At 47.7% G+C, this 19939-nt stretch overlaps 2 protein-coding genes across 2 annotated transcripts; one reads left to right on the forward strand and one right to left on the reverse strand.

The window, feature by feature from the left end:
- Positions 1-981: 981 nt before the first annotated feature.
- On the forward strand, positions 982-9374 carry DHCR24 (24-dehydrocholesterol reductase). Its single transcript, XM_075711426.1, has 9 exons — positions 982-1212; positions 2479-2634; positions 3068-3173; positions 3447-3565; positions 3656-3919; positions 4715-4858; positions 5822-6019; positions 6762-6940; positions 9221-9374. The coding sequence occupies exons 1-9, from the start codon at positions 982-984 to the stop codon at positions 9372-9374; spliced, it is 1551 nt and encodes a 516-aa protein (XP_075567541.1).
- Positions 9375-13318: 3944 nt separating this feature from the next.
- CIMAP2 (ciliary microtubule associated protein 2) lies at positions 13319-18095 on the reverse strand. The gene is made up of 11 exons (XM_009483171.2): positions 18084-18095; positions 17579-17683; positions 17357-17473; positions 17025-17162; positions 16789-16929; positions 16706-16713; positions 16307-16460; positions 16002-16130; positions 15227-15259; positions 14502-14632; positions 13319-13421 (listed from the first exon to the last, which is right to left on the reverse strand). Exons 1-11 carry the CDS (start codon positions 18093-18095, stop codon positions 13319-13321), a joined length of 1071 nt encoding a protein of 356 aa, XP_009481446.2.
- Between the last annotated feature and the right edge of the window lie 1844 nt (positions 18096-19939).

A 19939-nucleotide genomic window follows, 5' to 3' on the forward strand; every position in this document is an offset into this window, starting at 1 on the left:
TGCCTACGGGGCACCTCTGCCACCGTCCTCTCAAACAACACACCTCTTGAGGGACATCACGGATTTTATCTTTAAAAAAGCCTCATCTTCCTCACAGACTTTATATACCTTCCCTCTCGCTGTTCCATGTTGGAGAGTGGGAGGAGAGGAATTTTCTGCCAGGGTTTTAGAGAGCGAGCCACGTTTTGGAGGAGGGGGGTATCTTCTTCTTCCTTCTAGAAAGTGGACTGCACGGCACTTTTGAGTTTCTGTGGGAGACAGCTGCACTGCCTGGTTCACTGGAACCGAAACCACCACCACGAGCATGCCCGAGAGAGGCGTGCGGAGGTGTTTTGCTCCTGCTCCTGCTCCTGCTCCCGCTCCTGCTCCTGCTCCTGCTCCCGCTCCCGCTCCCGCTCCCCAACCCAAAGTCACCAGGGCAAGCCCCTTGCCTGAGGGACACTGGCCAGCACAGCACCTCCACCACAGAGCTGCCAAGGGCCTGCCCCCAGCCCCACACCCGCTCATCCCTGAGCGGGGGGAGGTTCCCCCCGCCTCAGGCCCTTTCCCGTGCCCCACACCCCCCCTCAGCCCCCGCCTCAGGCCCTGTCCCCCGCCTCGTGACCCGTCCCAGGCCTGCCCGGCGGTCTGCCCCTGCCCCAGGCCCCCTCCCAGCCCTGCCGGGGCTCCCCCCGGCCCCATGAGGAGGACAGCCCTCGGCGGGGGCAGCGGGCCGGGCGGGGACCGGCGGCCGCGGCGATGAGGGGAGAGCGGGGCGCGCCGCGCGCAGCCAATCGGCGGCCTCAGCGCCTGGTCCGATCTCCCCGGAGCGCTCTCATTGGTCGCTCCCCTCCCCTCGCCTCACGGCGGAGACCGGCGGCGACCAATGGGGCGCGGGCGCGCGGGAGGAGGGGCGGGGCCGGGCGGCGAGCGCGCGAGCGGCGGGGGCGGCATGGCGGGGTACCGGCGGCCGTGAGGGAGCGCGTGCGGTCGGCGGCCGCCATGTCGCCGGTGTGGTCGCTGGGCGCGGGGCTGCTGCTGCTGCTGCTGTGGGTGCGGCACCGGGGGCTGGAGGCCGTGCTGGTGCACCACCGCTGGGTCTTCGTCTGCCTCTTCCTCCTGCCGCTCTCCATCCTCTTCGACGTCTACTACCAGCTGCGAGCCTGGGCCGTCTGGCGCCTCCACAGCGCCCCGCGGCAGCACGCCCAGCGCGTCCGCCACATCCAGGCGCAGGTGAGGCCCGGCCGGACCCCCGCACCCCGGCCCCGGCCCGGGGGGCGGCCCTGCGGGAGGAGAGCTTGTCCCCCGTCCCGCTCCTTGCCGGCCTGCGCCCCCGCTGCGGTGCACGCCGGTGCTGCCCGGGGCAGAATCCCAGCCTTGAGTCCGGTTGCGGCAGCCGGAGCGGGAAAAAGCAAACTAATAAAAGCCAGCGGGTGTCTCTACCCCTGCGGGGTGTTTTTGCCCGTCTGAAACTCCTCTCGAAGTTGCGGCGTCAGCAGCTGGCAAGTCCAGATGCGGCTGTCCGGCTGCTGTCATTGTAACATCCTTAGGGATGTGCTGTGGACATCTCTGTATGCTCACGGCGCTTAGGCACGTAGGTGTGTGCGCGTGTGTAACATGAAAATGTTAGTCTTTGAATGGTTGGCTTAATACCGTGCTTTAATACCACTTACATCCTGCTTCTCAGCATTCTTAGTTCCCAGAGATGATTGAAGGGGAGCCGAAACTTTTCTTCCTCCCAGAAATGCAGATGTCTTTAATGTTTCTGCGCTCCCTAGTATTTATGGTAATTCTGTCACGTCTACTTATGTTTTTTTCCTGGACTCTCATGTTCATTGCGGATACAGATGGATATTAATGCGCATGGAGCTATTCTTGGAGGGTTTGGGGTTGTTTTTCTTTAGCACCAGCTGTAGTAGCAGTTGAGCTTTGAAGAAAATGCTACAATTGATGTTTGTTCTCCAAATGTTAACCACTGTGGTTTTGCAAAATTCGTGGATCATGTGTATGGCTTGCACATTTTCTTTCTCAACTTTTCTCTCTTTTCCCGTTCATTTTCAGTCTCAGACCATTTTTTGGTGTGTTTAGGAGGAGGCATTGTTTCATTAACCTTCACAGAACTGACATTATTTATGACAGTGATAAAACCTCCCTTCGAGTATCGGTTTTCCCGTGGATTTTTAAAACTTCCGTTCTAGTTTTCTGAATCCCATCTCCAAAAAAACCCCAAAAGCTACGGGGTGTTAGAAACGCTTCCTCTACATAACTAGGCCCCTCTGGTGGTATTTGATTTAGAAGTTCAGAGGTCTGCAGAGAGACTTCCAAAGCATCGATACTCAACATAGAGACATCCAGGCTTTGTTACTTGCAGGTAACATGCATGTAGAGGAATAACAATATTTCTGAATGCTTTTTCACAGTGAGGGAAAAATGTTTCCGGTATACATTATTGATGACGTGTATGCCTTGCAGCGTCAGTTCAGTTGTTACCTCTTGCAGGTTCGGGAATGGAAAAATGAAGGCAGCAAAAGATACATGTGCACTGGCCGGCCTGGCTGGTTGACTGTATCACTTCGTGTTGGAAAGTATAAGAAGATTCATAAGAACATCATGATCAACTTAATGGACGTTCTGGAAGTGGACAGTGAAAGACAGGTAACAAATTCATCACAAAGCTTTCATAATAAAGAAGTTTACAGCTTTTTTTACTGTATTTGTAGCTGAAGAGGAGATTAGATTCCATAAAGAACAAAGGATTTTGATAGTAGACACACCAAATTTCAGGTTTTACAGTGTGTGCTTGGATCATTCTATCCAAAATACCAGCATATGGAATTGCTTAGCTTTTATGTGCTGAAGTCTAAAAGACCAGATTGATTTATGGGTTTGGGGATGAGCAACAAGATGTTGAGGCAGAGGAGGAATCACTAAACAGTTTCAACTATTTTTAGTAGTGCTCTTAGGAAAGTAAGTCTCAGTATTCTGGTAACAGGTGGAAGTACAATCCAGTTAGCCATATTTTGTCAGTATTAATGCTGAACACTTAATTTGTGTTTGTTGGAGGGAATTGGGTTTTTTTGCTTTTTAGGTTGTTCGTGTGGAACCTTTGGTGACCATGGGCCAGTTGACCGCACACCTGAATCCCATGGGCTGGACTATTCCTGTGGTACCAGAGCTTGATGATCTTACAGTAGGTAAGTGTCATTGTGATGACAAAAGACACACTGATTTTGCTGCATTTTCATTAGCTTTTTATGCAGTAACATGTTGTATTATTTTAAAGGTTCCGGAAATACTCTGTTGAACCTTATGTTCTGTTGCAGTATTTATGTTATAAGTACTTCAGTTTTTTGTTTTTTAAAGTCTTAGAAGTCATGCCCAGAGCTTAAAAGTGGGGTTTTGTTCTCGTAAACCACCTTCATTTTGGAGTGTGTTTGATTTGATTTGTTATGTGTTCTCTTGATCAGGTGGCCTGATCATGGGAACTGGCATTGAGTCTTCATCCCATATATACGGACTTTTTCAACATACCTGTGTAGCCTATGAACTTGTTCTTGCTGATGGAAGCCTTGTGAGATGTTCACCAGTAAGACAAAATGTTATTTTGCTATCATTTACAATGTCGTTGACAGTTATCAGTATGGATATATGATTTCGTATGACATACTTTTTGCAGACTGAAAATTCAGACCTATTTTATGCAGTGCCTTGGTCTTGTGGCACTCTGGGTTTCCTGGTTGCAGCAGAAATAAAAATGATTCCTGCCAAGAAATATGTCAAAATACACTATGAGCCTGTGAGAGGACTGCAGAAGATTTGTGAAAAGTTTACTGAAGAATCTAAGAAAAAGGAGAATAATTTTGTGGAAGGACTTATGTATTCTTTGGAAGAAGCAGTGATCATGACAGGAGTCTTGACTGATGAAGCTGAGCAAAGCAAGGTAACTAAAGGGAAGTTACTCACAAAGGAAAAAATACTCCCAAAGTTTAACTGAAGCTGTACTATATGCAAGTATAAAACCAGAATCATTATAAGATTGGAACAATCCCTTAACAGGGATTAGAAGTTAGATATGTCCGTCAGAATATTTTAAATTACAGCTCTTTGTTACTACAACAGAGTCTGTACTCTAATCTCTTCAATTGATAAGAAATGACCCACTGATTTCGTAACTGTAGCGAATAATTTAGTCTACAGCCTTTTCATTGCAGTACCTAAGGAGGAAGAGAATTATCTTTTCTCATATACAGAACAAGGCTGTTTTAAACTGCAGTTAGTTGGAGTAACTCTCTTCCCAGCAAACTTTTAATACAGTGAATATTGGTAAAACACATCTGGGACATTTACAGGAGGGACATACTAACTTTTCACTGCATCTCTCAACCTGGATGTTTCTCCTCTGCCATAAAGAGACTTTGGATTAATGATGGTTTGAGAGAGTGGTATTTTAGGAATCCAGTTCTGTCACATTCATGGTCTCTTAATTAGCTTGTAACAGGCAACCCTTAGCAAGCCTTATTTAAATTAAACGTTAATGGCAAGAAAGGTAAAAAGGGGCTGTGTGTGGAGAAATGAAGGCTCCCTAGATCTTGTGACAGTCTCATTCAAACTGTCACAGAGGACGTAACGTTGATTCTTCACAGTAAAGGCATTTGGGGACATACCTAATGTTGTCTAGTAAGGTGGAACTGTTATCTGTGTTGGTGTTTGCTGATGAATGCATGTTTTCTTGTAGATAAACAGAATTGGCAGCTACTACAAGCCGTGGTTCTTTAAGCATGTGGAGAAGTATTTGAAAGCTGACAGGACTGGAATAGAATATATTCCCTCAAGACATTATTACCATAGACATACACGCAGTATCTTCTGGGAGCTCCAAGTAAGACTAGTTTCAAACTTAAAATAACATCTGCAGGAAGCTACTCTGCTCTTTCCCGGTGTAGGTACAATGTACCTTCTTCCCCTTGGCAACACTTCTGTCTTTCATGGCAGAAAAAAACAGTGAAGTTTATGGCGAATTTAAAAGTCCTGCATTTGGGCAAAACAAATCCAAAGGCACTTCTTTATATATAAGGCATTATGTCATAACCTCCTCATTTCTGTTTTAGTGCTTTTCTGAATTTAGACCCTAAATACATACTTCAGCATTAAGCTTTTAGAGCTACTAAGTGATTTTCAAAGACAGATGGTGGAAAAAACATGAATGTGAAATTACGGCTGAAAATTTGCCCTGCCTAAACTCAGAATAGTAATTATGCAGTAAGGTCATTCCTTCGAATTTCATAAATGTATTTTGCTGTGATGTGCATTTACGCAAAACTTTATTTGGCGTTATGAAAGATTCCCATTGCTACATTTTGAATCTCTGGAGTGAGATACAGGATCCTTTCAGCTCCCGGAGAAGTTAAACAGGCGTTGGCTGTGCAGGAAATACTTAAAATTTTACAGCTTTAAAATTCTTTTAAGAACTGATCTTGTATGTGTTTATTCTTGCAAGAGTTCTGTAAGTTTAGCTTCTTATGCACTCCTTCCTTAGCTGTTTTAAGATAATAGTCTACTGTTCTCTGAACTTCATTCTCTGAAAGTATTTGGGGCTGAGTATGTTGTGATTCATAGGACTGAAAATCAGTCATTGTAACTAGAGGAGGCTTAGGGCAGAGCTGTGTAGCTAAGTTCAGTCCAGGCCTCTCTTCCTTATTCATACTTACAGTAGTTTAGCAAAAGTACCAGCAGTTAAATTTATTGAAAATCTGGCTTAATATTGCTCTGAGGATTCTGAAGTATTGTCTTTTGGTTCACGTGCACATTCTTAAGTCAAACTTTTTTTCTTTCCTCTTTAAAGGATATCATTCCTTTCGGCAATAACCCTGTTTTCCGTTACCTGTTTGGCTGGATGGTTCCTCCAAAAATCTCTTTGTTAAAACTCACCCAAGGAGAAGCTATTCGAAAGCTGTACGAGCAACACCATGTTGTACAGGACATGTTAGTGCCAATGAAGAGCCTTGAAAAATCTATCCAAACGTTCCATGTTGACCTTAATGTAAGAACACATGTTTTTAAAATGCAGCAGATCTGGGACTGTGTGTAATAAGAACTGTGTTGATCTTAAGACATAATAGTCTGCTTGTGTAAAAGGTCATTATTGTATCCTGGAGAGTACTGTGCTTTGCAAGTCTATGATGCAAGGCTGCAGAAGAAAAGAACACAGCTTTCTGAAAAAAAGAATTTAAAAAAAGTGAGATTCAAACTTTAGTAGAAGGCCAACACTTCTAAAAGTAGTAAAACGAACTGATTTTTATTTCACCTAAAATGACTGGTGGTCTCACAAAACCCGAACTGTGGGAATTAATTTCCATTTCTTGCTTTTATTTCTGAATTTATTTTAGTTAGTATAAGAAGTACAGACTTGGCAATTTCAGTTTTGGACTGACCTGGAAAAGAAAACTCTTCATTCTCTTTTTACTCAGAATGTGTATTCGGTTGTTGCTTCGGGATCAGGGATGGTTTGGGTTTTTTTTTTATTTCAAATATTTAAGGGGGAGAGATGTAATTCTAGGAGGACACAGCACATATTCTGAGCATCTCAATCTATTTGTGTTACGGTCATTAGAAAGTCCAGCTAAGAACCACAGCATGACAATTGGAAGGGAAGAGTTGTGTAAGTTTCAATCCCAAATTGGGAAGAAGTCTTCTTAACTCTTCATTTTGTGACCTTTATTAAGAGATTGCTTAAAGGATTGTTTTGTTAAAAATAAGTGATAAAGTGTTTTCTACCTCTGCAGGTGTACCCTCTTTGGTTATGTCCTTTCATATTGCCCAATAATCCTGGTATGGTCCACCCAAAAGGGGATGAAGCAGAACTCTATGTGGATATAGGAGCTTATGGAGAGCCGAAAAGGAAACAGTTTGAAGCCAGGGCTTCAATGAGGCAAATGGAAAAGTTTGTAAGAAGTGTGCATGGGTAAGGTTCCCACAGCTTAGAATAGTAATAATGCCATATAATTTACAGCCGTTGGTTTAATCACAATTGTTTAATCCCACAGCACTTTAATATTGCAACAATTTAACAACCACAATAATTGAAAACTAATTTTAATTACTAGTTTGATGTTACGATTTTAAAATACGATTTCACTTCCATTATTTGATTGCAAAACTAAACAAACAAACGAGCACACTGGCTGAAGTTCTTGCAGTGTATTCGAGAGCTTCAGGTCACCTGTGCATTCTTTCAGCTCCAGGCTGCTCTGGGAGTAGGGTCTCTGCTGCAACAAAATACCTCCATGCACCCAGGTGCAGAAAGACCTCAGCAGGTGTGTACGGACTGTGCATAACCCAGTTGGTGTCCGCTGAGAAGCGGTGTTACCGTGGGTCACTGACCGCGCTCAGCCAGGCTGGCTAGCCCAGCCCTCCGGAAGGCAACCGCCGAGCTTGCACACTGAGGCTGACTTGTTCCAGGCAGGTTCAGAGCAGGGGCAGAGCAAGTGCTGTGTTGGCCACAGTCCTTCCAGGAATCCACAGGCTGTTAAAGTTTGGACAGCTTCCCTGCCTGCCCTTGGGACTGTTCTGCTCCCTGCAGTCCTCGCAGCATCATGCTGCAGCTCTGCCCCGTCCTTGCGCTGGCGTGTCCTTGCACAGGGAGGCCAGCCTTGACTGTTGCCTGCAGTCCCTGTGCGGTGGTGGGAGTCTTTCCTCCCTCACAGCTTGTACTTCCATAGCTTCCTTTTCCCTGCCCCGATTCTTGTTACATAGGACTGCCGTAGGCGTGGGATATGTGCCCACCATCTGTCACAGACTCGTGCCAGCCTAATTTGCTGTAGTAGTGTCAGTGGAGAAGCAGTTACAGGCTTGTTTCTCAGGAACAAAACACAACTACACGGTATTTTTACCCCATCAGTATAATTTATCCACATTTCTATTTTGACCTACTTCTCAGTCTAACAGTGATTACATCCCATGTGGCTGAGTAACAATGGTGAGTCTGCTTTGAGGTGATTTGGAGAGTGTAAATGACTTTTGGCTGCAATAAGTGATCTGCCAGAGAACAAAGGAACTGAAAGTTAATTTTAAGCTCTTTTTAATTAACCTGAAGTTAAGCTTTTAATTTAAAGCTCTTAACAAAGTTTTGTCTCTACCTGTCATTGGGAAATGAACAATGGATAAATGCTTAATCTTACAGTTTTGTAACAGAGCTTTTATATAACAGTTTTTGTTTTACTGCTGTACTCTGACTCTCACTGCATTTTAGAGAGCACAGTATGAAAGTAAGGAAGAGTCCACAGCTAAATAAGGGTTTCATTTATTTTTGTAAATGGACCTTTGCTACACTGTGCTTCATTTACACTATAAATTTATCTTCTCAGCCTCGTCTGATTTGGCAGGCTTTTGCCTTCCTAGTTATATTCTCAATGTCCAGTTCAAAGAAACTGTCAAAATTCAAAAAAGATACTGCCTTGAATGCATTTTGTAACACAGGCTAATACAAGACACCATGACTGTACCTCCACAGATCATAAGAAAACATGCAGAAAAATACTTCCTTTGTTTTGAAACTGGAATTAAAAGGTTTTGAATGGAAGAAAAAGGAAAGAAGGCTTTCAAAAGCAGTTAGAAAAGTATTTGTCAGGGATAATTTAGGTTATGTGTAATTTTTGGTGCAAGGCACCAGACTCTTGATTTGGGGCAACTTTTGAAGTTCTCTGTAGACTTGTGTTTCTGTGAACACAAGTTGTTAGAACACAAGTTGTCAGGAGATTTGGCTGCACATGGTTAGGATGTCTGAACATGAACCACTGTTTTAGACACATTTTTTAGTCCTCACCCTTTTCTCTTTGTAGTAGCAAAACTAATGAAAGTGTCAATACATTGATGGCTAAAGAAGTGTTCTGAACCATATTTTAAAAGCAAAAGTTATTTTAATTGCTGTCTTTTCCCATCTTCCCCTTCACCAAAATACTGTAGCAGTATTCTGCTGTTTTCATGTTACATGTTATTTCCTCTTGGAAAAGAGATCATGGTAATGTTAAATCCGCAAAATACAATTGGCAGAGTATCCCAGCATGATCCATGTGAGCAATTATAATTGCTTGCATTTAAAAAGCATTTTTGATCATTTTTTGTTGAATATTTGCTATTCGTAGCTTGCCCTGAATTTTTTTTTTAATATGGTATTTCAAATTTTGTGGCACAATTAATACTGAATCTCTGTCTCTTTTTTTTTTCCTTTCTTTTTTTTCTCAAGTTTTCAGATGCTGTATGCAGATTGCTATATGACCCGTGAGGAGTTCTGGGATATGTTTGATGGTTCGTTATACCACAAGCTGAGGGAGCAAATGAATTGCAAGGATGCCTTTCCAGAAGTGTATGACAAAATCTGCAAAGCTGCGAGGCACTGAGCCTGGATGATCTAACTAAGCAATCAGGGAAAGATTAATTTACCTATAGCTAGTCAGTATATCCTTTTAAAAAAAGCTTTATTGCTCTCCAAATAAGCTCCTTCTTGTTGATGTTTAAAGGTATGAATTCCTGCTTTATAAATTTATGTTTAGTATTTCTTCGTATGTTTTAAAACCAATTTTCCAAACTCGAAGTGATTGTTTTGAAGAAATCTTAAGTGCTAGCCTTTGTATCTAATGTAGTGACATAGGTGAATTCACCTATTTCCAAGCATAAGAAAAATAATTGGAAAGGAAGAAGACACAGGAATTACACCAGCTGTATACTATAGCTATATTTAACATTACTTTTGAAAATGGTAAGGAGGGCTCAGAAATAGGTGCCAAAGCTGAACGCATTGTCAAATGAATCATGATGTTAAAAACATTTGCCTCCCGTCAGTAACCTGTGGAACAGCTTAACAATGGTACCATAATCTTGCGGTTGTACAGCGCTGCACGGTGTTGTGTGGCACTATACTGCTTGGGTTATACCGTCCTATGATCTCAGCAGAGCAGTTAAACTCCCTAACAGTGGCTTCAGCTTCAAAACTGAGCACTGAGGTGTGAAGAAAGTGCTTTTTACTTGTGCCTATCAGATTTGTACTGATTTTGATTATAAAGTGTAAGTGGATGTAGGTTTTAGGTACTTTGTCATTGGCTAACAGTGCATTGGTTTTTTTCCCCAAAATATCAATGTTCTGACTTCGTAGACTACTGAAAAAGTTGCTGCTATTTCATGTAGCCAAGTTTTAATTTCGGTTTTTACTCATGGGGCAGTTTATTTGGATTTTTTTTTGTTTTGGTTTTGGAGGTTTGGGGGGGGATTGGTTGTTGCTTAATTTTAGTGCCTTATAAATACTCAGTTGGAGGAAGACGTGGGTTATTTTAGATCATTCTGTCCTGGCCAGTAAGAAAAGGAAGTCAAGGCTTTATTTATATGAGGTTTGTTAGAGCAAACGGCTGTGGATAAGAACTCTTGTTGTGAATCTTGATACACAGAGGCTTTGGTTCTGACTCGAGTGACATTTTTGCTTTTCATTTTAGCTGGATTAGATTGATAGGCTTTGTAAAAGGACTGTTTCAGTCACCTGGAGAGGAAATCAACAGCAAGTAGTGTTCAGTTCCCCCTTCTGCTGCTCACTGGTGAAAATGGCAGTCACGCACTTCATACAGTCAAGTGTAGAAGTGTGGAAATCTTTTGACCCTGTAGCCAGAAACACGGTTCCAAACCAAGCCCATGTCTTGTCCAGGCAGTACTTTAAATTGTTACTTGAAGCCTTACTGAGCTTGAGGGAAAAGAAAGTAATTTTCTTGAGGCTTGCGTTGGGGGTAACATGAAGAACTTTTTAAACAGTTACCAGTGGGAGGCATTGTAATTTTTATATGAGTGCTAAACCAATGATTTTATTTATTGATAGATGGATGTTTATGGTCCAGATGAAACCAATGATAAAGCAGTAACAAGAATAAGTTTGGCCTGTTACTCAGTGATGCATGCTGGGCAAATTGCGTGCAAATAAGGTACCCCTTAAAATCCCGCGCAGGGGACTGGTAGCAGGGGCAGCCTGCCAAGGGGAGACACAGCCGATGCAGAGCGCCTGCACTGCTGCCCAAGGCACGGAGCTGGGCAGGAGGCAGAGCTGTGTCTGTGATCCAGGAGTGTCTGCTACATCGTTCCAGGCTTCAGGGTACACAGGAAGGCAAACGCTGATTCTCGGGGTGTAACCTGCCCTCCTGCCCCTGCAAGGGTGGTGGCACAGGAGCAGTTTCCTTGTCCCTGGGGCAAAGCTGTGATTTAGCCCAGTGCTTGTAAGATAATCTTCCCAGAGCAAGAATGGGTTTGGTTAGCTTTTAAAGGGCAATGTTAAAACAGCTAGAGGATATGCAAATACTTTTACTTAGGCTGTGTTTCTCTCACTTACGTACTGATGATCTTTAGGTATGCACTGTATTTGTTTTTTCACTCCTTAATTTATTGGGAAACTTTGTATGATGTGATTGGGTACTGTAACTGTATCAGTCACATACATGCATATGCATAATTGCTCTTGCTCTTAATTTTTGGTTGTACAGGCTGTTTAAAATAAAGATCTAGCCAGCATACTGTTCAAAGTGGTGTCTTTTAATGAACGATTACTTACTTTTCAACAGCTGTGTTTATCATTTCTCATGCTTATTGTATTGTTACAAATGGTCAGCAATTACTGAGAAAAGCTGCTGTCTGGGTAAGAGACCAGAGGCCTTGCGAGGCCTTTGGGAGACGAGGAGCCTTGTGCTGCAAACAGCTTTGGGGCAACGTCTTTGAAGTCTGCATGTCTGTCCTTATCTCTGGCCCGAGACACACCTGTACAGAACAAACACCTTACAGCTGAGCCTTAACCCTTCAGTTATCCCCCACTAACTCCACATATCCTCATGATGCCAATTCTGATTTTTTTTCCCCCTCTCATCATTCTTTCCCTGTGACATTTTGTCCAAGGAAGACAAAACCCCATTTTGGATTTAGGTGCTACAGCCCTTGACATGGATAGCTAGCTACTTCATTCTTCTCACTTCACGCTAATAAATCTAATCCCTGGTTTGAATGAGCAGCCACAGAAGCGAGGATGAAGATTCAGTGCCCTCTTCAGCCTGAGGAGTTCCACATCCACGTCTTCTGTTTCCTTGAAAAATGCTTTCACAGCAGCTCTGTAGGCTTAGGCAGCGGTATTCCTGCCCCTCCCTTGGTCTCAGCTGGTGCATCCTCTTCCAATGCTATCTTCCCAGAGAGAAGCTCCTGGACTTTCTCCTGAAATCCAGGCTGCCAAATGCCTCAGCACCACTAAAACTGCAGTTCAGGTGCCAAAGCCCTGTGTTGCTTTAATCCCATTCTGTGTTGGCCCTGACTTACGCTGTATTTCACTGTCTTCTCGTTACCCCAGCAGTATTTTTGTAGCCCGTGCTTACCCACATCACTGCTCCGGTGTTTCCCTTCACACCTCCTTTGCTTGCCTCTCTAGAACAACAATCAGTATTTCCTTAAATCGCTGCAGTTTTACCTGTGTTCAATTATCTCCCCCACCAAAAGATAACTGCAGATAATTAGCATACTTAATCAACCACAACTAACATGTAATTACACCTAGATTTAATTATTCCAGTCTAGCCTAGACGCTAGTACGAGACTTTATATAAAGGCTAACTCTAAGCGAACCAGCATACTCCCAGTATGTTTTTGTGGCCATCCTTTGCTACCACCGACACACCTCCCTCTTCATTTCGCTTTCTCCGTTGCCTCTAGGTTTTGATATCCTACAAAATTTGGAACAGTGACACTGAATTCCCCCTAATTCCCTCCATCTGCTTACAAACATTTGCATCGTTAATTCAAGTGAAGCTGTATGTTATAGCTTGTGATGAAGATCCTTGCACACAGCTAGGATCTTTAAAGAAAGACGGGGTGGGACAGGTACGGAGGCAGGTGCCGGAGGCCTGGCTGCTCTAACTACTTTGCCATCGTACTGCTTTCCCAGACCCAGCTCTCCGCTGAGTTGTACTGGTGGACCTGGGGGTATTCAGCTGTGGTACCACCACTGTGCCCATAATGCCCATGTGCAACTTCTTTCAGTGGCGTCGTTTGAAAGGACGAGTTTCACACTGAATGAGCTGTGCGTGCCAGCAGACCTTCCTTCGGAGGACCTGCAGTATCTGTCACCCTCTTCTCAAGTGTGTCACTTTTATATAACGAGTTACTCAACAGAAGAGTTAGACTGCTGATTGTCTAAGCGTGTTTTATTACCACAGAACAAGACTTGTTTCCCATCTCTTGACTTGCGTGCTAGCACGCTGTATTTTCATCTACCCCGTGTCATCTGCTGGCACGTCTGCCATTTACTCACTGGTTTGGGCTTCCCAGCACCATCTTAGGTTTGGAAAACAGCAGTGATTTCTTCAGAGGTATCTGGACAACGTGGAGCAGAAATCAAATCACTCCAGTTGTTTTTAGCAACAGGCTTGAGCCGCTCACTGTGGAAAGAGGATGCGATTCAGTGGGCTCAAATTTTTGGCTGGATTAATCTCATTAGTCTTAATGAGCATGGAGGTGAACAGAGCTCTTAAAAGCTGTAGCTTGAAAAGCGATTTTGGAGCTAGTGCTATTTGATCAGACAGATGCGTTTGAATTCCGAGCCCTGCTCACTGTTCAGATTTCTTTTTTTATTCCTACTGGAAGTGCAAAATTAACAAAGCTGGGCAATATGGAAAGCTAGATTTCATTATGCTTTCTCCATCATAGGATAGCTAACTTCTGGCTGCCCTGCTGAAAGCTGCCGAGTTATATTCAGCCAAGACCAATTTCGAACTGCTCTCTGGAGATCAAGACAGACCTTTGCAGAGCTGTCAGCCCATAGTGCCACCGCAGCAGTTTGCTAATCTTGGCCACAAGCAAAGGTGAGAGCGGAGGGCTATCCTGAGGTCTCTCATTAGTATAGTTCCTAACTGCTTCGCAGGGTTTTCACGCTAGCGATTTCAAAGCCCTTTGCAGTGAAAGTGAGCCTTGTTATCTTCCTTCCTCAGATGGGTAAACCAAGGCACAGCCTGAGCAGGTGATTTGTGTTTGGGGCTGTTGAGCAATTTGTTCAGGACTGCTGGCACTGGGAATGGGTCCAGACAGCCTGATTATCCATCTCCCAGTACCCTCCCAGGCTTCCTCCTCTAACTGGTTGGAAACTATTTGCCTACACCTCCACTGTAGGCAAATCGCATTTCACAAGATACAACAACCACCTCAGCATCTATGAAGTGCCTTGAGAGCCGGCAGTTCCATAACCTTCCCACTACTCCTACGCCATGGGGAAGCACGAAGATCTCCTCACTTTCCTGGGACGGGAGAGGCACAGCAATACCAACCTCCCTGTCCACAGAGGGAACCTGTGGCGGGGCTGGCGAGTGCTTCTGTCCCGATCCAGTGCTTCAACTACACAATCACCCCATCTCCCGTCAGCTGTAGTGTCAGTAACGTGCACTCCGTCTCCCCAGAGCTGCTCAAGATGATTTTCCTGTAAGCCAGTGTGAAACCACTTACAGCCCCTTGCCTGTCAGACTTACAACAGGTAGGCATCCCGCTTCAAGTTGCTCAGGTACCGCTGCGCATCACACCGGTACAGGGACTGGTATCTCATCATCTGAGGGTATTTTTCATGCTTGGTGATGTCATAGCGACCAACATCTACAGGGTTCTGGAAGGAGAAGGTCTCATGTACTTCCCCATCCTGACGCAGCGTGGGGGATGTGTGTGAGGCAAAAGCAAAACCGGGTAGTGCCTTCACATGGCCAGACCTTCAGTTGCAAAAAATACATGTGGCATGTCTTAGCCAAACCGAGCCTATATTGCAGGGGAGGGAGGAGAAGACACACTAATCGGTGTTAGCCCAGCCAGTCCCCTTCACGAGCAGTTCTTCTCATCACAGTGGTCCATAAAGAAGCTGATTAGCTCTGTGGGCTTGAGCATGCTCACCAGTCGCCTACTGCTAGCTGTAGGGAAGGGCTGCTGTGTCATAACCTCCCCACTGAAATGTAATCTGTCGAGTTCCCCAGCAATTACAAGGATGTCTTCATCCTTGACCTCTTTCACGTTGCCTGTTCCCTGCTCAGCTGGATAAAGGAGAGAAGCCACGTGGAAGCCTGTTCCTCATCCTAGCCAAGGTGGAAAATTTCAGACTAAAGCTTTCCTTGTCTGCTTTGAGCCCTTTAGGCTTTGTTCTGGTTCTCCATGGGGGAGCTGCCAAGATGAATACCGCTCCAGGAAAAGGTACTAAGGGAAGGACTCCTACCTGCACTGGCTCTCCAACATGCTGCTGATGCCGCTAGAGGAAAAACTGGCTTTCAAGCAGCAGAATACAACTTTCTGGGAGGATACAAGGAGCTCCTGGCACCTAAAAGGACTCAAACCCAGCTGCCCTCATCCATGAAGTGCATCTGCTTGCTTGCAGCTGATGCAGAGCAAAACTAATGGGAAGGGTTGTCTGAGCATCCCTTGAAAAGGGCAAAGGCCTGCAGATGCAGGCAGAGATAATGTGGTCACTGCTGAGCTCCTGCCCCTCTGCTCAGCACCAGCCAAGCTCGCCTGCCTACAGGCGGTGGGTGCTCAGTGTGCTGCTGTGCGCAGGGGGCACCTTTCCTTTGACCTGGTGGGATGTTGGGCCATGGGCCTTTATTCACTGTTTATTCTTTAGCAACCTGTTCTGGGCGAGAACAACAGCACCCAGAGAGGGACTCATCTCCTCTCTAAGGGACAGGTACCTGGCCAAGTCGCCCAGGTTTCCCTGATAATCAACAGGGAGAGAAAAGCACCTCCTGAGGTCAGTCTGCCCTTCTATCACAGCCAGCCACCTGATGTGGGACTTCTGCTGGGGTGCTGCTCCGTTTAGAGGACACACCTAATGTTTAGCTGGCTGAAGCTGGTGAGGAGTGCCCATCCTTACTTTGGCTCAGAAGAGTTTCATCCTCTCCCAGGCGTGCTGGTAATGGATTGGGGATGGTCAAGGAGGAAGTTCAGAGCCTGACTGTTCCTGTGTCCCTCTCTCACTGCCTTGTCCATTCATTCACCTCGTTCCCAGTAAAGAGGCGGTAGAACTTTCTGTCGAATCTCTTGGCAGATGACCAGAATGGGGGTTGGCTGGAGTACGTTGATCTCTCGACAGGCCTAGGGTTGTAGGAGCCTGGCCCCACTGCATACTGGGCAGAAGGAAACCTGTTACGCTTCCGTTTGCTCATAAAAAGGGCTGCACATCGGACAGCCATCCATCCGTCCACCCCTCCCAGGGCCTAATGCATCCCCTCGCCAGGCACCCGCTGCACCACCGGGGATGCCGGTGACACCGGCTGGTGCTGGTGCCCATGCTCCCACTGACCGCCTCCCTGGGGCACTGGCTGAGCGTGGCCCAGAAGATCCTCTCCGTGGGGCAGCCTGGGTTCCTTGGCAGGGTGCTGAAGCAGCCTTTCTTCTTGTTCTCCTTCAGCTCGTCCAGGAAACCCTTGACAGTGCCAGTGCTCAGCTTGGTACCTCTCCTCTGCCGGGACAAGGGAGCGGGCATGAGAGGCTCAGCTGCCGGTGGTCTCTCAGGCCACCCCATTTGTCCTGTGCCATGAGAGCTCAGCTCCGACGCTGCTCACAGGCACCAGCCCACTCTCCTGCACAGTGCCTGCAGCCCGCTCGCTCCCCAGACGCTGCTGCATGGGCGTATTTTTCCAGGATCCAAGGGAAGTCAAAGAGCAAAATCCAAGCGGGACAGATGCTGGCATAAGGCAGCTCTCCATCCTTATAGCAATGTGTTGGCAATGCCACGGCTCGCTGAGAAACCCCATCCGGGTGCAGGGCCCCAGGGCAACTCACCTCCAAGGCGTGATGGCCACCACCAGTGGGCTTCAGTCTGTCCCCTGAGAAGAGCTGGCGGGGGCCAGGGCTGCCCGGCCGCCGCAGCCCCTTGTCGATGCTGCTCCGCAGGTGGTAGGTGCCAGGTCCCAGGCCGCTGCCCTGCAGGCACAGGGGGAAAGGCGGCAGGGACTGTGCTCAGCGGGAGGACCTGGCCACCCCACTGGCGCGTCCCCAGGGCAAGGGGCAGGACTTGCCACGGCTGCCGGCAGGGCACACTTCACCACCCTGCTGTCCATCAGCCCTCGCGTGCTGGCAGAGTGCTTGTCCCTCTCGTCGAGGCGGGCATAGGGGTTCCCCCCGGGGCCGTACGTGCCGGGACCGGGGAAGCAGTCCTGCGGGAGAGGTGGGGTGGCCATGGGCAGCCTTGGCAAGGGGGACAGTCCCCAGCCCAGCAGGAGGAGATGGCGCCCATGGTAGCTCCTAACCCTTGCAAAAGGCTTGCTCTCCAGAGGCATCAGCCTGGACCCAAGTCTCACAGCTGGCAGGCACCATTCCCCAGCATCTCCCGTGTCAAGGTGTGACGTACCCTGTGGACATCTCTGAACCGTTGCTCCCTCGTGTCGCAGATCCCCCGGAGGCTGGAGGGCCGTGTCTCCTGCAGAAAGTCCCTGATGTTGTATGTTCCTGGGCCCAGCCTTTCCTGCTGCAGGAGGAGAGTGGGGAGGATGAGGACGGGGCTGGGCATCACTGCCTGAACCACTCACCCCCAGCAAATGTGCACGGAGGGCAGATGAAACCCAGCTCTTACCTGGCGTTTGCGTCTCTTCATTATCTCCTTGAACTGGAAATGGGGCAGCTGACTAAGCCAGGAGCCCTTCTCCGCTCTGACCCAGCCAGAGGCTGATGCTTTCCCCTGCAACGCAAAGCCAGAGCACTGCCGTCAGCAGCGCCGGGACTGGAGCACGAGGCTGAGCCCATGGCTCAGCCAGCTGTGGCTCTGCAGCTGGGTGAAGAGGGGTGACTAGGGGAGATGGACATGGGGATCTGCTGCTCCACATCCCACTCCTCTGTGCTCTGTGTTTGCTGAGCACTGGGAAGGTGCCAGCAAGCTCCGGCATGAGCAGCCGATATCCCACGCTTCTACCCTGGGGTGCTCCCAGCCTGAGCTGGGTGTCTCGGACTATCATGTACAAAAAGTCCCCAAGCAAGAAGCTGCTTCCCAGTGGGCACAGACAATGTGGGAGGTGAGGAGAGCCACACTGGTAAGTCCAGCTCTCCCCACGCATCCAAGCAAGCCCAGATGGTGGCCTCACCTGGCTGCCCATGTCCCCGGGGAGCGCCTGCAGCCCAACGCTGGCAGCTCTGGTCCCCGAGGGCTGCAGGGATGGTGGCAGCTCTTGCCATGGCAGCTGTCACCATGGCACCCAGCATCCCGGTTCCCCAGGGAATGTCCCCTCCCAAGAGCAGACAGGGCCAGCAGATAGCAGGGTCGAGGCAGGGATCCTGGTTGTAATGGAGGCTCCCAGCCTGGCTAAAGCAACACATTCAGGGCTTGATCCAACTGTTTACCAGGCTTTCATAGGGATAAATTATCTCTAAGCTGCTAGGAAATACACTCTTAAAGCAACAACCCAACCTGCCAATCCCGCTTTGGGCAATAAAATGATGCTCATGTTCTCTGTGGTGCTGTATTTGCTGCATGTGTAAGCACTGGCAGGTCTGGGCAAGGCGATCCACACCCATGATCTTGACAGGGGAGGCTCACCAGCCCCCTTAACACCGGTGGCGTTTCAGACAAGAGCCAGCCAGGTCGGGGGAGCCGGTTCCCTGGCTTGGGCTGCTGTTCTGTGCAGAAAGCAGGATTTGCTGCCCCCCTGTCCCAGCCACACTGCCTGCTCCCATTGCAGGCCAGATGGGAGCCTGCTGAGCCAGGGCAGGGAGAAGCAGAAGAGACCGCCCACCTTCAACAGGACCCTGGCGCTGTCTCCAACAAGTCATCAAGTCCTCCAACGCTTGCTACAGAGGCAGGAGAAATGGATTGTTTCGGCAGGAGGGGGACCCCAAACCCATCTGTGTAAACCACCCACTCTGGTCCCTACGCACATGTAACTCATGGTGTAATGCATCCAGCACTGATGGATGCTGTATGCACCTATATCCAAGGTACCCCTGAACCTCAGATGATGACATGCATTCTTCCAATTGATTTAATTACCATATTTTTATCAGTGTTGTTTATTGTCAAAAGTGTTGTCTGCTCAGGAGGAACTCTCTGAAAGCGCCCGAGGGTCACCCAGGAGCACCTGCACCTTGGGTAGCTGCCAGGGCACAGGGGATGTGTGGTAATTTTATATCCACACAGTAACTTCCCGAGGGGTGAATCTAAGACAAGGCCTGCCACTGCCGCTTCACTGGGCATAAAAACATTGTCCAGCAGTCGTGCAGTTACAGTAACATCACTGGAGGGAATGAAAGTACTCGGGAAAGTTAGTCAGCCAGGTGTGTGAGCCAGCGCCGGGGGCTCACAGACCCTGCAAAGCCGTGTGGGAGCATGTCCAACTTTGGTCAAGATGTGCTGCCTCTCTGTGCTGAGACCCCAAGCCCAAACTGCAAAGCCTCTGCAGTATGGAGAGAGGTTTGGGTGCTGAATGACTTGGCCTCTTACCTGCCCTGACTTCTTTTCCCTAGCCCTGGCTTGGTGCTACCTGGGGATGCTGCTGGTAAGAAATGTTTTCCACCACCCCAATGGGCATCCAGCACTGTGGCTTCTGAGACTGACCCCCTCAATTGCTTTGGCAGGGTGCTAGACCCAGCGCTGCTGCACCAGGGACTGATTTGAGGCAGCTGCCATCGCCTGCTTGGTCCTTCATTCATCTTCTCCCCATCCTCAGCATTCTTCCTCCTGGAAATCCCCCAGAGCAAAGAGGGGAGGCGCCAGGCGGGAGCCGAGACCCTCGGTCCCGCCACATGCAGGGCACACCCCTGTCAGGCCATGTGTTTGGCCCCGATGGCATAAATCAGCCCCCAGCAAAGCAGCAGGCGAGCGGTTTGGTGACAGGCTTCAGGGACAGCAGTACCTTTATTAGATTCCCCCAGCACAGCTGGAAAAAATAAGGAGCACAGACAGGCTTTCAGGCACATAACCCCCGAGCTTAGCCCCGCATTCAGT

Source organism: Pelecanus crispus, chromosome 5 (genome assembly GCF_030463565.1).
Source record: "Pelecanus crispus isolate bPelCri1 chromosome 5, bPelCri1.pri, whole genome shotgun sequence".
Classification (NCBI taxonomy): Eukaryota; Metazoa; Chordata; class Aves; order Pelecaniformes; family Pelecanidae; genus Pelecanus; species Pelecanus crispus.

Excerpts from the sequence above, each read along its gene's own strand:
- DHCR24 (XM_075711426.1), top strand. The coding sequence starts at position 982 with ATGTCGCCGGTGTGGTCGCTGGGCGCGGGGCTGCTGCTGCTGCTGCTG. Across the intron at positions 2,635-3,067 it reads AAGTGGACAGTGAAAGACAG|GTTGTTCGTGTGGAACCTTT; the intron begins GTAACAAATTCA and ends TTTGCTTTTTAG. Across the intron at positions 3,566-3,655 it reads GCCTTGTGAGATGTTCACCA|ACTGAAAATTCAGACCTATT; the intron begins GTAAGACAAAAT and ends TACTTTTTGCAG.
- CIMAP2 (XM_009483171.2), bottom strand. Across the intron at positions 16,930-17,024 it reads GTGCCCTGCCGGCAGCCGTG|GGCAGCGGCCTGGGACCTGG; the intron begins GCAAGTCCTGCC and ends CTGTGCCTGCAG. Across the intron at positions 15,260-16,001 it reads GCCTCTTTACTGGGAACGAG|CGGCATCAGCAGCATGTTGG; the intron begins GTGAATGAATGG and ends TTTTTCCTCTAG.